General features: G+C 38.7%; 1 protein-coding gene across 3 annotated transcripts in view; it reads left to right on the top strand.

Moving 5' to 3' along the window:
* The window catches only part of LOC121386772 (ABC transporter G family member 20-like), an 85,719-nt gene that overhangs the window by 50,235 nt on the left and 23,431 nt on the right, over window positions 1–12,053 (top strand). For all 3 annotated transcript variants that reach the window (XM_041517782.1, XM_041517783.1, XM_041517781.1), the window contains exons 9-11: window positions 1,341–1,449; window positions 4,108–4,270; window positions 9,857–9,960. In XM_041517782.1, coding sequence (XP_041373716.1) covers window positions 1,341–1,449; window positions 4,108–4,270; window positions 9,857–9,960 — 376 coding nt within the window. The remainder of the gene's footprint in view (window positions 1–1,340; window positions 1,450–4,107; window positions 4,271–9,856; window positions 9,961–12,053) is intronic.

The raw sequence follows: 12,053 nt of genomic DNA, 5'->3' as shown, positions 1-12,053 counted from the left end.
ATTCACTCAAAACCACAAGTTTTTCAGCATCCCTTTTTAAATATCAATAAAGAAAAAAAATACCTCTGTAAACCAGACACCCCTTAAAAGTGGACATTTTACTTGGTCCCGTCTAGTGTCTGGTTTAGAGGGGTGTCACTGTATTTGGTATACGAAATGTGATGGAATCGTTTCAGTTCCATTCTGAAATATTTTTAAGATAGTGATGCGATGATTTTTTAAAATCTCTTTAAGATCTTACAGCAAAATGTTTTACGTGCAAATAATGTAAATTTCTGTTACATTCATTACAACATAACGTCATCCCATTGGTCCAGACGTAACAACGAGAGTTTGTTAATTTTTCGATGAATGTAAAAATTATGTCATCAGGGAACGTCATATCTGATGATGTCATCTTATATGGGCAAGTTGTCTTACTGAGTGTTATTGTTTACGGATAAAACATAATTCAAAATAAAGTATGATGTTTTAGTATTATTATTAGCCTGTATGATTCAAATTTTATTATAAGTATTATCTTTTATTTCTTTTACGTTCATCGGGGTAGGAACAAAAAAAATCATCCACAAACTTATGTGAGAACAACAGTTTGTGTATGATTTTGTTTTGTTTTGTTCATACCCTGATGACGTAAAAGAAATAACAGACAATCCTTAAATAATTAGTTTATCGTAGGCGATATACTTAATTCCACAGAATTCCTGTTTTAAAATACATTGAGCTGAACATTGATGGATTCAGCTGTGAGTTTCAGCAAATCTGTGTGTGGTAGACTATATTGAATTCCTGTTTTAATATGTATTGAGCTGAACATTGATAGATTCAACTGTGAGTTTCAGCGAATCTGTTTGTGGTAGACAATATATTGAATTCCTGTTTTAAAATACATTGAGGTGAGTTTCAGTGAATCTATGTGTGGTAGACTATATATTTAATTCCTGTTTTAAAATACATTGAGGTGAGTTTCAGTGAATCTGTGTGTGGTAGACTATATATTGAATTCCTGTTTTAAAATACATTGAGGTAAGTTTCAGTGAATCTGTTTGTGGTAGACTATATATTGAATTCCTGTTTTAAAATACATTGAGGTGAGTTTCAGTGAATCTGTTTGTGGTAGACTATATATTTAATTCCTGTTTTAAAATACATTGAGGTGAGTTTCAGTGAATCTGTTTGTGGTAGACTATATATTGAATTCCTGTTTTAAAATACATTGAGGTGAGTTTCAGTGAATCTGTGTGTGGTAGACTATATATTTAATTCCTGTTTTAAAATACATTGAGGTGAGTTTCAGTGAATCGTGTGGTAGACTATATATTTAATTCCTGTTTTTACAGATCCTGCGGTTGATGTGGTCAGTTTGTCTCTTTGTACCTGTCTTCCCCGCTGTCGGAATATTGCAGCAGTCTTTGTGAAGAACGTCACAATACTCAAGCGAAATATAGGGTTGGTTCATATTGAAATATTTGTATTGTATAAAATTTTAAAATATACTTACCTTGATATTTGTAATGTATTCTATTGTATATTTCCCACAGCGCTTTACACTGTGGTTTACATAATTATACAATTTGTATTTTAAATGGAAATAATCCTATTGATGTACTTACCTTGTTTGACACTCAATAGCTGGAATATCTATTTTTGTGAGGGTGTCGTTAAACATTCATACATTCATTCCATACAGTTTATTGCAATCTGATTGGTCAAACGCTGCTTACGTTTTAGGTTCCTATCTAAATAATTAAATTTTGTTTTGCGTATACACTTTAATGCAGTCTGATTGGTCAAACGCTGCTTAATGTTTTACATTCATGTCTACATAAAAAAAAATTAAAATTGCCCATACGCTTTACTGGAATCTGATGGGTTGACCACTGCGCCCCTTTTTGCATTCGTATTTCAATAAATGGAAAAACATTAAGCCACGCCCTCACCACATCTACCCCAATTTGATCCCCGACTAACACTATTTTTAGCAACTATTCAGTTATTTGGTATATAAAAAATGTAAAAAAAACAAAAAAAACATAAAAGATGCAAAAAAACAATAAAGTTATGACACAAATAAAACTTAATATTACACTTGTTTGTATACTGTAATTTATTGAAGAAAGGTAGATGGGGGAAAATCAAACGAAATAACGGAGACATATTTCATCGACCAGTCCACCTAACTTAAAGGTTTGTTACAGTTGGCATATATGCACTGTCAACATGCCCAGCCTTAATGAAAAAGTAAAGTTAATGTTCGTTTTGTTCAACAACACCACTAAGGCACACTGATTTATTAATCATCAGCTATTTGATATCAAACATTTGGTAATTCTGACATAAAGTGTTAGAAAGGAAACCTGTTATTTTTCCATTAGTAGTAAGGGATCTTTCATATGCATCATCCCACAGACATGATAGCACATACCACGGCCTTTGATATACCAGTCATGGTGCACTGGTTGGAATGGGAAATATCTTAACAAGAGTTCAGTCAAAAACTATGCTCGTAACACAGTAAGAAGGAAATGTTTTATTTAACGACGCACTCAACACATTGTATTTATGGTTATATGGCGTTGGACATATGGTTAAGGACCACACAGATATTGAGGGAGGAAACCCGCTGTCGCCACTTCATGGGCTACTCTTCGATTAGCAGCAAGGAATCTTTTATATGCACCATCCCATAGACAGGATAGCACATACCACAGCCTTTGATGTACCAGTTGTGGAGCACTGGCTAGAACGAGAAATAGCCCAATGGGCCCACCGACGGGGATCGATGCCAAACCGACCGGGCATCAAGCGAGCGCTTTACCACTGGGTTACATCCCACCCCTCATAACACAGTAAATGCGTATTATAACACAATGTTTCTGGATTTTCTGTTGTTTGTCCAAATTTCTCTATAGTCTCCATCCAAAACGTGTTGCTTTGAATCTATTCTGAATAGGGGCAAGACGCAGCCCAGTGCTCTCTTGATGCGCGATCTCCACTAGTGGGCTATTTCTTGCTCCAACCAGTGCACCACAACTGGTACATCAAAGCTGGTACATCAAAGGCTGTGGTATGTGCTATCCTGTCTATGGGATGGTGCATACATATTTCCTCTCTCAATATTTGTGTGGTCCTTATCCATATGTCTGATGCCATATAACCATAAATAAAATGTGTTGAGTGCGTCATTAAATAAAACATTTCCTTCCTTCTGTTCTGAATAGGGGCCATGTTCATCTCTGCAATTGGTTTTTAATGACCACTAGACTCAAGTGCAGTATTCTCTATTTATCATCCATTAAAAGCTTTTGTAGGAGATATCTCTGGCACTATAATTTGCGAATCTCCTGCGACATTCTCCTAGGAGATATCGCTTCTTCTTTTTTTAAATCACTGTGTATGTTTCAGCGCTAAATCTATCATTAGTGATGTCACGCCACTGTCGTTCTGCTAGTTAACGAGTCTACCACTGCCAAATGAAAAGAATGATAATGGATGATAAAAAGAATACCTCCATTGTGTCTTGTGATATCATAATTTATCAGCACTCGGCAAGCCTCGGATTTCATACTTTTGTTAACTTGTGCTGATAAATTATGATATCACAAGACATGAGGGGAGCATCTTCTATATATTTATTGTAAACAAGCCTATTTTGTTTACCGGGTGGATCAAGGATCGATGCCCATCAGTGAGCCTATTGGCCTATTTCTCGTTCCAGCCAGTGCACCACAGCTAGTATATCAAAGGCCATGGTATGTTCTATCCTGTCTGTGGGATGGTGCATATAAAAGATCCCTTGCTACTAATGGAAAGACTACATGTCAGAATTACGAAATGGTTGATATCCCAATAGATGATTATTAATAAGTCAATGTGCTCTAGTAGTGTTGTTAAACATGACACACTTTTTAATTTTGTTTGCCATGATTAACGAATCTATTATAATGTATTATGTATTATTCATAATTGATTTTGAATTGCTGTTAAACTCATGTGGAAAAATACATAATGTTATATATCCACCACTCAAAACATTTTCATTTGTTGTCATAAAACTTATATTTGACCAAAAATACAACTGTACATAGCCTCTTTATTGTTTTTCAGATTTTTACTTTTCGAGTTCATCTTACCATCCATTCAGATTGTGCTGTTTTGCTTGTGTATAGGTCGCGACCCCTTCAATTTGCATGTGGGTATTGTCAACCACGACACCGGGGTGTTGGGAAAGATGTTTCTGTCAAACCTCGACAATGATTCGGTTCATCAGGTATATATTACACAGATGACATTTCAGGGGGATTTTGGGGTGTGGGGGTGGGGGTCTAGCTTCAGGCCTCTGAAAATTATGAGAACAATCGTTTTGTTTGTGTGTCATTCACGCAAATCTAATTTAGCGTAACCTATTTTCCGTTCATACATTAAATTTAGCACATTATTTAGATGGATATAGCGGGTTACATGCGAAAAAAAAAGGGTTACCTGAATTTATTTTTGCATAACTCATAAATGGCTTACGTAAATATTCCAATAGTTATCAGAGGCCTGTGGCTCAGTTGTTAGAGTGCTACGTAAATATCCAATAGTTATCAGTGGCCTGTGGCTCAGTTGTTAGAGTGCTACGTAAATAGTCAATAGTTATCAGAGGCCTGTGGCTCAGTTGTTAGAGTGCTACGTAAATATTCAATAGTTATCAGTGGCCTGTGGCTCAGTTGTTAGAGTGCTACGTAAATATGCAATAGTTATCAGAGGCCTGTGGCTCAGTTGTTAGAGTGCTACGTAAATAGTCAATAGTTATCAGAGGCCTGTGGCTCAGTTGTTAGAGTGCTACGTAAATATCCAATAGTTATCAGAGGCCTGTGGCTCAGTTGTTAGAGTGCTACGTAAATATCCAATAGTTATCGGAGGCCTGTGGCTCAGTTGTTAGAGTGCTACGTAAATATCCAATAGTTATCGGAGGCCTGTGGCCCAGTTGTTAGAGTGCTACGTAAATATCCAATAGTTATCGGAGGCCTGTGGCTCAGTTGTTAGAGTGCTACGTAAATATCCAATAGTTATCGGAGGCCTGTGGCTCAGTTGTTAGAGTGCTACGTAAATATCCAATAGTTATCGGAGGCCTGTGGCTCAGTTGTTAGAGTGCTACGTAAATAGTCAATAGTTATCAGAGGCCTGTGGCTCAGTTGTTAGAGTGCTACGTAAATATCCAATAGTTATCAGAGGCCTGTGGCTCAGTTGTTAGAGTGCTACGTAAATAGTCAATAGTTATCAGAGGCCTGTGGCTCAGTTGTTAGAGTGCTACGTAAATATCCAATAGTTATCAGAGGCCTGTGGCTCAGTTGTTAGAGTGCTACGTAAATATCCAATAGTTATCAGTGGCCTGTGGCTCAGTTGTTAGAGTGCTACGTAAATATCCAATAGTTATCAGTGGCCTGTGGCTCAGTTGTTAGAGTGCTACGTAAATATCCAATAGTTATCAGAGGCCTGTGGCTCAGTTGTTAGAGTGCTACGTAAATAGTCAATAGTTATCAGAGGCCTGTGGCCCAGTTGTTAGAGTGCTACGTAAATATCCAATAGTTATCGGAGGCCTGTGGCCCAGTTGTTAGAGTGCTACGTAAATAGTCAATAGTTATCGGAGGCCTGTGGCTCAGTTGTTAGAGTGCTACGTAAATATCCAATAGTTATCGGAGGCCTGTGGCTCAGTTGTTAGAGTGCTACGTAAATAGTCAATAGTTATCGGAGGCCTGTGGCTCAGTTGTTAGAGTGCTACGTAAATATCCAATAATTATCGGAGGCCTGTGGCTCAGTTGTTAGAGTGCTACGTAAATATCCAATAGTTATCAGAGGCCTGTGGCTCAGTTGTTAGAGTGCTACGTAAATATCCAATAGTTATCAGAGGCCTGTGGCTCAGTTGTTAGAGTGCTACGTAAATAGTCAATAGTTATCAGAGGCCTGTGGCTCAGTTGTTAGAGTGCTACGTAAATATCCAATAGTTATCAGTGGCCTGTGGCTCAGTTGTTAGAGTGCTACGTAAATATCCAATAGTTATCAGTGGCCTGTGGCTCAGTTGTTAGAGTGCTACGTAAATATCCAATAGTTATCAGAGGCCTGTGGCTCAGTTGTTAGAGTGCTACGTAAATATCCAATAGTTATCAGAGGCCTGTGGCCCAGTTGTTAGAGTGCTACGTAAATATCCAATAGTTATCAGAGGCCTGTGGCCCAGTTGTTAGAGTGCTACGTAAATATCCAATAGTTGTCAGAGGCCTGTGGCCCAGTTGTTAGAGTGCTACGTAAATATGCAATAGTTGTCAGAGGCCTGTGGCTCAGTTGTTAGAGTGCTACGTAAATAGTCAATAGTTATCAGTGGCCTGTGGCTCAGTTGTTAGAGTGCTACGTAAATATCCAATAGTTATCAGAGGCCTGTGGCTCAGTTGTTAGAGTGCTACGTAAATATGCAATAGTTATCAGAGGCCTGTGGCTCAGTTGTTAAGAGTGCTACGTAAATAGTCAATAGTTGTCAGAGGCCTGTGGCTCAGTTGTTAGAGTGCTACGTAAATAGTCAATAGTTGTCAGAGGCCTGTGGCTCAGTTGTTAGAGTGCTACGTAAATATCCAATAGTTGTCAGAGGCCTGTGGCTCAGTTGTTAGAGTGCTACGTAAATAGTCAATAGTTGTCAGAGGCCTGTGGCTCAGTTGTTAGAGTGCTACGTAAATAGTCAATAGTTATCAGTGGCCTGTGGCTCAGTTGTTAGAGTGCTACGTAAATAGTCAATAGTTATCAGTGGCCTGTGGCTCAGTTGTTAGAGTGCTACGTAAATAGTCAATAGTTATCAGTGGCCTGTGGCTCAGTTGTTAGAGTGCTACGTAAATATCCAATAGTTATCAGAGGCCTGTGGCTCAGTTGTTAGAGTGCTACGTAAATATCCAATAGTTATCAGAGGCCTGTGGCTCAGTTGTTAGAGTGCTACGTAAATATCCAATAGTTATCAGAGGCCTGTGGCTCAGTTGTTAGAGTGCTACGTAAATATGCAATAGTTATCAGAGGCCTGTGGCTCAGTTGTTAGAGTGCTACGTAAATAGTCAATAGTTATCAGAGGCCTGTGGCTCAGTTGTTAGAGTGCTACGTAAATAGTCAATAGTTATCAGAGGCCTGTGGCTCAGTTGTTAGAGTGCTACGTAAATATCCAATAGTTATCAGAGGCCTGTGGCTCAGTTGTTAGAGTGCTACGTAAATATCCAATAGTTATCAGAGGCCTGTGGCTCAGTTGTTAGAGTGCTACGTAAATATGCAATAGTTATCAGAGGCCTGTGGCTCAGTTGTTAAGAGTGCTACGTAAATAGTCAATAGTTGTCAGAGGCCTGTGGCTCAGTTGTTAGAGTGCTACGTAAATAGTCAATAGTTATCAGTGGCCTGTGGCTCAGTTGTTAGAGTGCTACGTAAATATCCAATAGTTATCAGAGGCCTGTGGCTCAGTTGTTAGAGTGCTACGTAAATATGCAATAGTTGTCAGAGGCCTGTGGCTCAGTTGTTAAGAGTGCTACGTAAATAGTCAATAGTTGTCAGAGGCCTGTGGCTCAGTTGTTAGAGTGCTACGTAAATAGTCAATAGTTGTCAGAGGCCTGTGGCTCAGTTGTTAGAGTGCTACGTAAATATCCAATAGTTATCAGAGGCCTGTGGCTCAGTTGTTAGAGTGCTACGTAAATATCCAATAGTTATCAGAGGCCTGTGGCTCAGTTGTTAGAGTGCTACGTAAATATCCAATAGTTATCAGAGGCCTGTGGCTCAGTTGTTAGAGTGCTACGTAAATATCCAATAGTTATCAGAGGCCTGTGGCTCAGTTGTTAGAGTGCTACGTAAATATCCAATAGTTATCAGAGGCCTGTGGCTCAGTTGTTAGAGTGCTACGTAAATATCCAATAGTTGTCAGTGGCCTGTGGCTCAGTTGTTAGAGTGCTACGTAAATATCCAATAGTTGTCAGAGGCCTGTGGCTCAGTTGTTAGAGTGCTACGTAAATATCCAATAGTTGTCAGAGGCCTGTGGCTCAGTTGTTAGAGTGCTACGTAAATATCCAATAGTTGTCAGAGGCCTGTGGCTCAGTTGTTAGAGTGCTACGTAAATATCCAATAGTTATCAGAGGCCTGTGGCTCAGTTGTTAGAGTGCTACGTAAATATCCAATAGTTATCAGAGGCCTGTGGCTCAGTTGTTAGAGTGCTACGTAAATATTCAATAGTTATCAGAGGCCTGTGGCTCATTTGTTAGAGTGCTACGTAAATATTCAATAATTATAGGCCTGTGGCTCAGTTGTTAGAGTGCTCGCCTGACGTGCTTCAGTGAGGGAAATCTTTCAGTACCAATACCAAAAATGGAACAAGAAAAGTCTTCAGTACTCAGGTGTTGCTATATAACAGCTTGTCAATTGATGTCAAAAGGTCTGAGTAGTAGTAGTAGTGATAGTGATAGTAATAGTAATAGTGGTGGTAGTAGTAGTGGTGATGGTGGTGGTAGTAGTAGTAGCAGTAGCAATAGTAGTAGTAGCAGAGGTAAATTTTACTCTCTTTGAACTCCGTCTCTGGAGAGCTGAGTAATGGGGAGGTCTGCAATTTGATGGTAATTTGTAAAGAATTGTTATCCCTCACAATGCAATATGCGGCGTATATTAAAAAAAAAACTGTCTATCTGTGAATGTTTCCAGAGCACAACTCGAAACCTTTCAACATATTAATCTAGTGGTCAAGTATTGCCTTTTTGCTATGAACGAGTTATGATTTTTTATTTATTTTTCTGTTGCCATGAAAACATATCCAGCATGACCATATTAATAGTTTCCAGAGCATAGTTTTCTCCAAAACCATTTAAGAAACTTTATTAAACTTTATACACAGATTAATCTAGTACATGAGGGAGTTTTAATTTTCGAGGGTTTTTTCTGTTACCATGAAAACAAATAGCTAAAATTACCAAATTCACCATTTAACAAGCTCAACTCCAAAACCCTTCAAGATAACTTCATTAAAATTGTACACATATCAATCTAATGGTCTAGTAATGCCTTTTGCTTTCAGAAAGTTTTCATTTTCAATGTTTTTCTGTTTCCACTTAAATGTATGGTTACCATTTCATTATTAGGGGGGGGGTTGGACACGGGAAATATTGACGGACTTTGGCATCTTGTTTTTTCATATCAGTATTATTTTTGTTAGTTTGTAAAAAAAGATTGTCAGAGTTGATATGGGTTTAAAACATAAATGGACAGTCTTGAGTTTTCAGCCATTTTAAGATTGTTCTGGGTTCAAAATGTAAAGGGACAGTCCTGAGTTTTCAGCCATTTTAAGATTGTTCTGGGTTCAAAACGTAAAGGGACAGTCTTGAGTTTTCAGCCATTTTAAGATTGTTCCAACTTACAGTCTTTTTGTTGTCTATAACTACATATTTAATACATTTTCTTGTTTTCAATACCAGCCTCTGTATATCATGTGTGTTTGAGATTGTCGGCTAATGTTTGTAGCAGTCATTTTTCATTTTACAAAATTATATGGAGGTAACATTTGATTTGAGCTACTGCAAACTGGGCAGCAACAGAAAGCATGTTTATGTAGACACCTGTCTGAAGTGGTTTAGGAGAGTGATAAACTGATTGCCTTGCAATAACTTTTTTAATACATTTTATTTGAAACTTCATGCAATTGCTTGCCTTGATTTTGCTCATCGCGAAGACAGAGTAGACTACGAGTCACAAATTACCAAATATTTGACATCGAATAGCCAATGATTAAGTAATCAATGTGATCTAGTGGTGTCGTTAAACAAACGCAGAATTTGATGCGAATGCACTGTAGTCTCTTGTTTTTCCTCTGCAGATTCCTTATGAAAATCTGTCAGCAGCTCTCGACACCGTACGCCAGGGAAACAGCTGGGGTGTCCTAGCAATGGGACAAAACTTCTCTACAGATATTCTACTCCGGTAAGAAGATTGTTTCTGTTTTAATTCACTGTAAATTGTGCATAATAAGATCAGCGGGCTAATTGACAAAACTCTGTTAGCCTTTCTTAAGCATAAGCATACAGGACAGGTCGGGGGAGGGGGGGTCAGGGAGGGCTACTGGAAATCCTCAAATTCAGGCAAAAACAGTTGGCCTGAAACCTTTCACCAGGTATTTCTATCATTTTATTCACAACATTTGTTATGATCCATGTAACAATGTGTAGAGATTCTTTTGAAACCCTATATATAGCTATTTAGTAGTATTGCTAATAAGCATGGACATTGTTATCAAGACTCGGACATTCTCGTTTAATTCGGGCAATAATCATTCTTTAGCCCACAATAAAGTAATCCCTAAATTTTCACTCTGCTTGCTCTGATATATTCTTGTTTAGAACATCATTGTCCAGTCCTTGCCATGAGCAAAATCAGTGCGAGCTGAAGATCACTTTTCTAATGCAGAAAGGGATCTTTTATATGCACTTTCCTACAGACAGGAAAGCACATACCACCACCTTTGTCCACTTGTGGTGCATTGGAGAAAAAAACCCAATCAGTTGAATGGGTCCACCGAGGTGGTTTGATCCTGCGATGCAAACACCTCAAACGAGCACTCAACCTACTGAGCTAAATCCCATCCCTAAATGGTAAAGAAGGGTTAAGAGTAGTTGCTAATCAATGTTCAGTTACAGTCTTCGCTTTGAGTAAAAACAAGGCCAGCTGAATATCACTCTCCTGAAATGGTGCTTGGCCAGCTGAATATCACTCTCCTGAAATGGTGCTTGGCGAGCTGAATATCACTCTCCTGAAATGGTGCTTGGCGAGCTGAATATCACTCTCCTGAAATGGTGCCAGGCCAGCTGAATATCTCTCTCCTGAAATGGTGCCTGGTGAGCTGAATATCTCTCTCCTGAAATGGTGCCAGGCCAGCTGAATATCACTCTCCTGAAATGGTGCCAGGCCAGTTGAATATCACTCTCCTGAAATGGTGCCAGGCCAGTTGAATATCTCTCTCCTGAAATGGTGCCAGGCCAGTTGAATATCACTCTCCTGAAATGGTGCCAGGCCAGTTGAATATCTCTCTCCTGAAATGGTGCCATGCCAGTTGAATATCACTGTCCTGAAATGGTGCCAGGCCAGTTGAATATCTCTCTCCTGAAATGGTGCTAGGTGAGCTGAAGATCACTCTCCTGAAATGATGCCTGGTTAGCTGAAGATCACTCTCCTGAAATGCTGCTAGGCGAGCTGAAGATCACTCTCCTGAAATGCTGCTAGGCGAGCAATCACATGAAGTTCCATATAAAATGCATTAAAGTTTTTATTGCAAGGTGATCAATTAATTTGCCACTGTCCTAGAACTGGAGGAGAGCAGGAGTGATTACTTGTCCCTGGCAAAGACTGTGAATTGTGTAGAGGTGTAACAATACCACGATGTAGTATCGTATCGCCATACTAAGTGTACGATACGACAAATAGACAGGACCATATACCAGTTGTTTTGCCATGTTATTTATTGCACAAGTTTATAGTGGGTAAGAATATTGTACCTTAGTATAAATCTTCCACACTATAAACGAGTGTAATAAATAACATGGCAAAACAACTGGTATATGGTTCTGTATTTATTACATACCACCTTTCTTTATTATGAATAAAAAAAGTTTAATTAAATAACACAAATTACTTAGTCTGGAAAGTTGGTTGAATTTTATGGAATTAACAGAATGCTGAGCATCCTGGCAAGGAACATGACATCATTGTTGGCTAGGGACATGATGTCATTGTTGGCTAGGGACATGACATCATTGTTGGCTAGGGACATGATGTCATTCGGGTATGTAAGCTGTAATTATCCAAAACTAATTTACATTGCCTAAGAATTAGGGTCAGTGTCTTTGAATATAGCAATATGTGTCGTATCACAACCCACGTGTTGGGATAAGTTATCGGATGACAACCTACCCGTATTGCTACACCTTTTGTAATTGTGTGATGATTTTTTGACAGATTCTCGGATTGCCCCCAGGTATGTCCAAAACTTAATTTACATTGCCTAAGAATTAGGGTCAGTG

This window comes from Gigantopelta aegis, chromosome 12 (assembly GCF_016097555.1).
Source record: "Gigantopelta aegis isolate Gae_Host chromosome 12, Gae_host_genome, whole genome shotgun sequence".
Classification (NCBI taxonomy): domain Eukaryota; kingdom Metazoa; phylum Mollusca; class Gastropoda; order Neomphalida; family Peltospiridae; genus Gigantopelta; species Gigantopelta aegis.
This window is presented reverse-complemented; position numbering and strand designations above follow the sequence as displayed.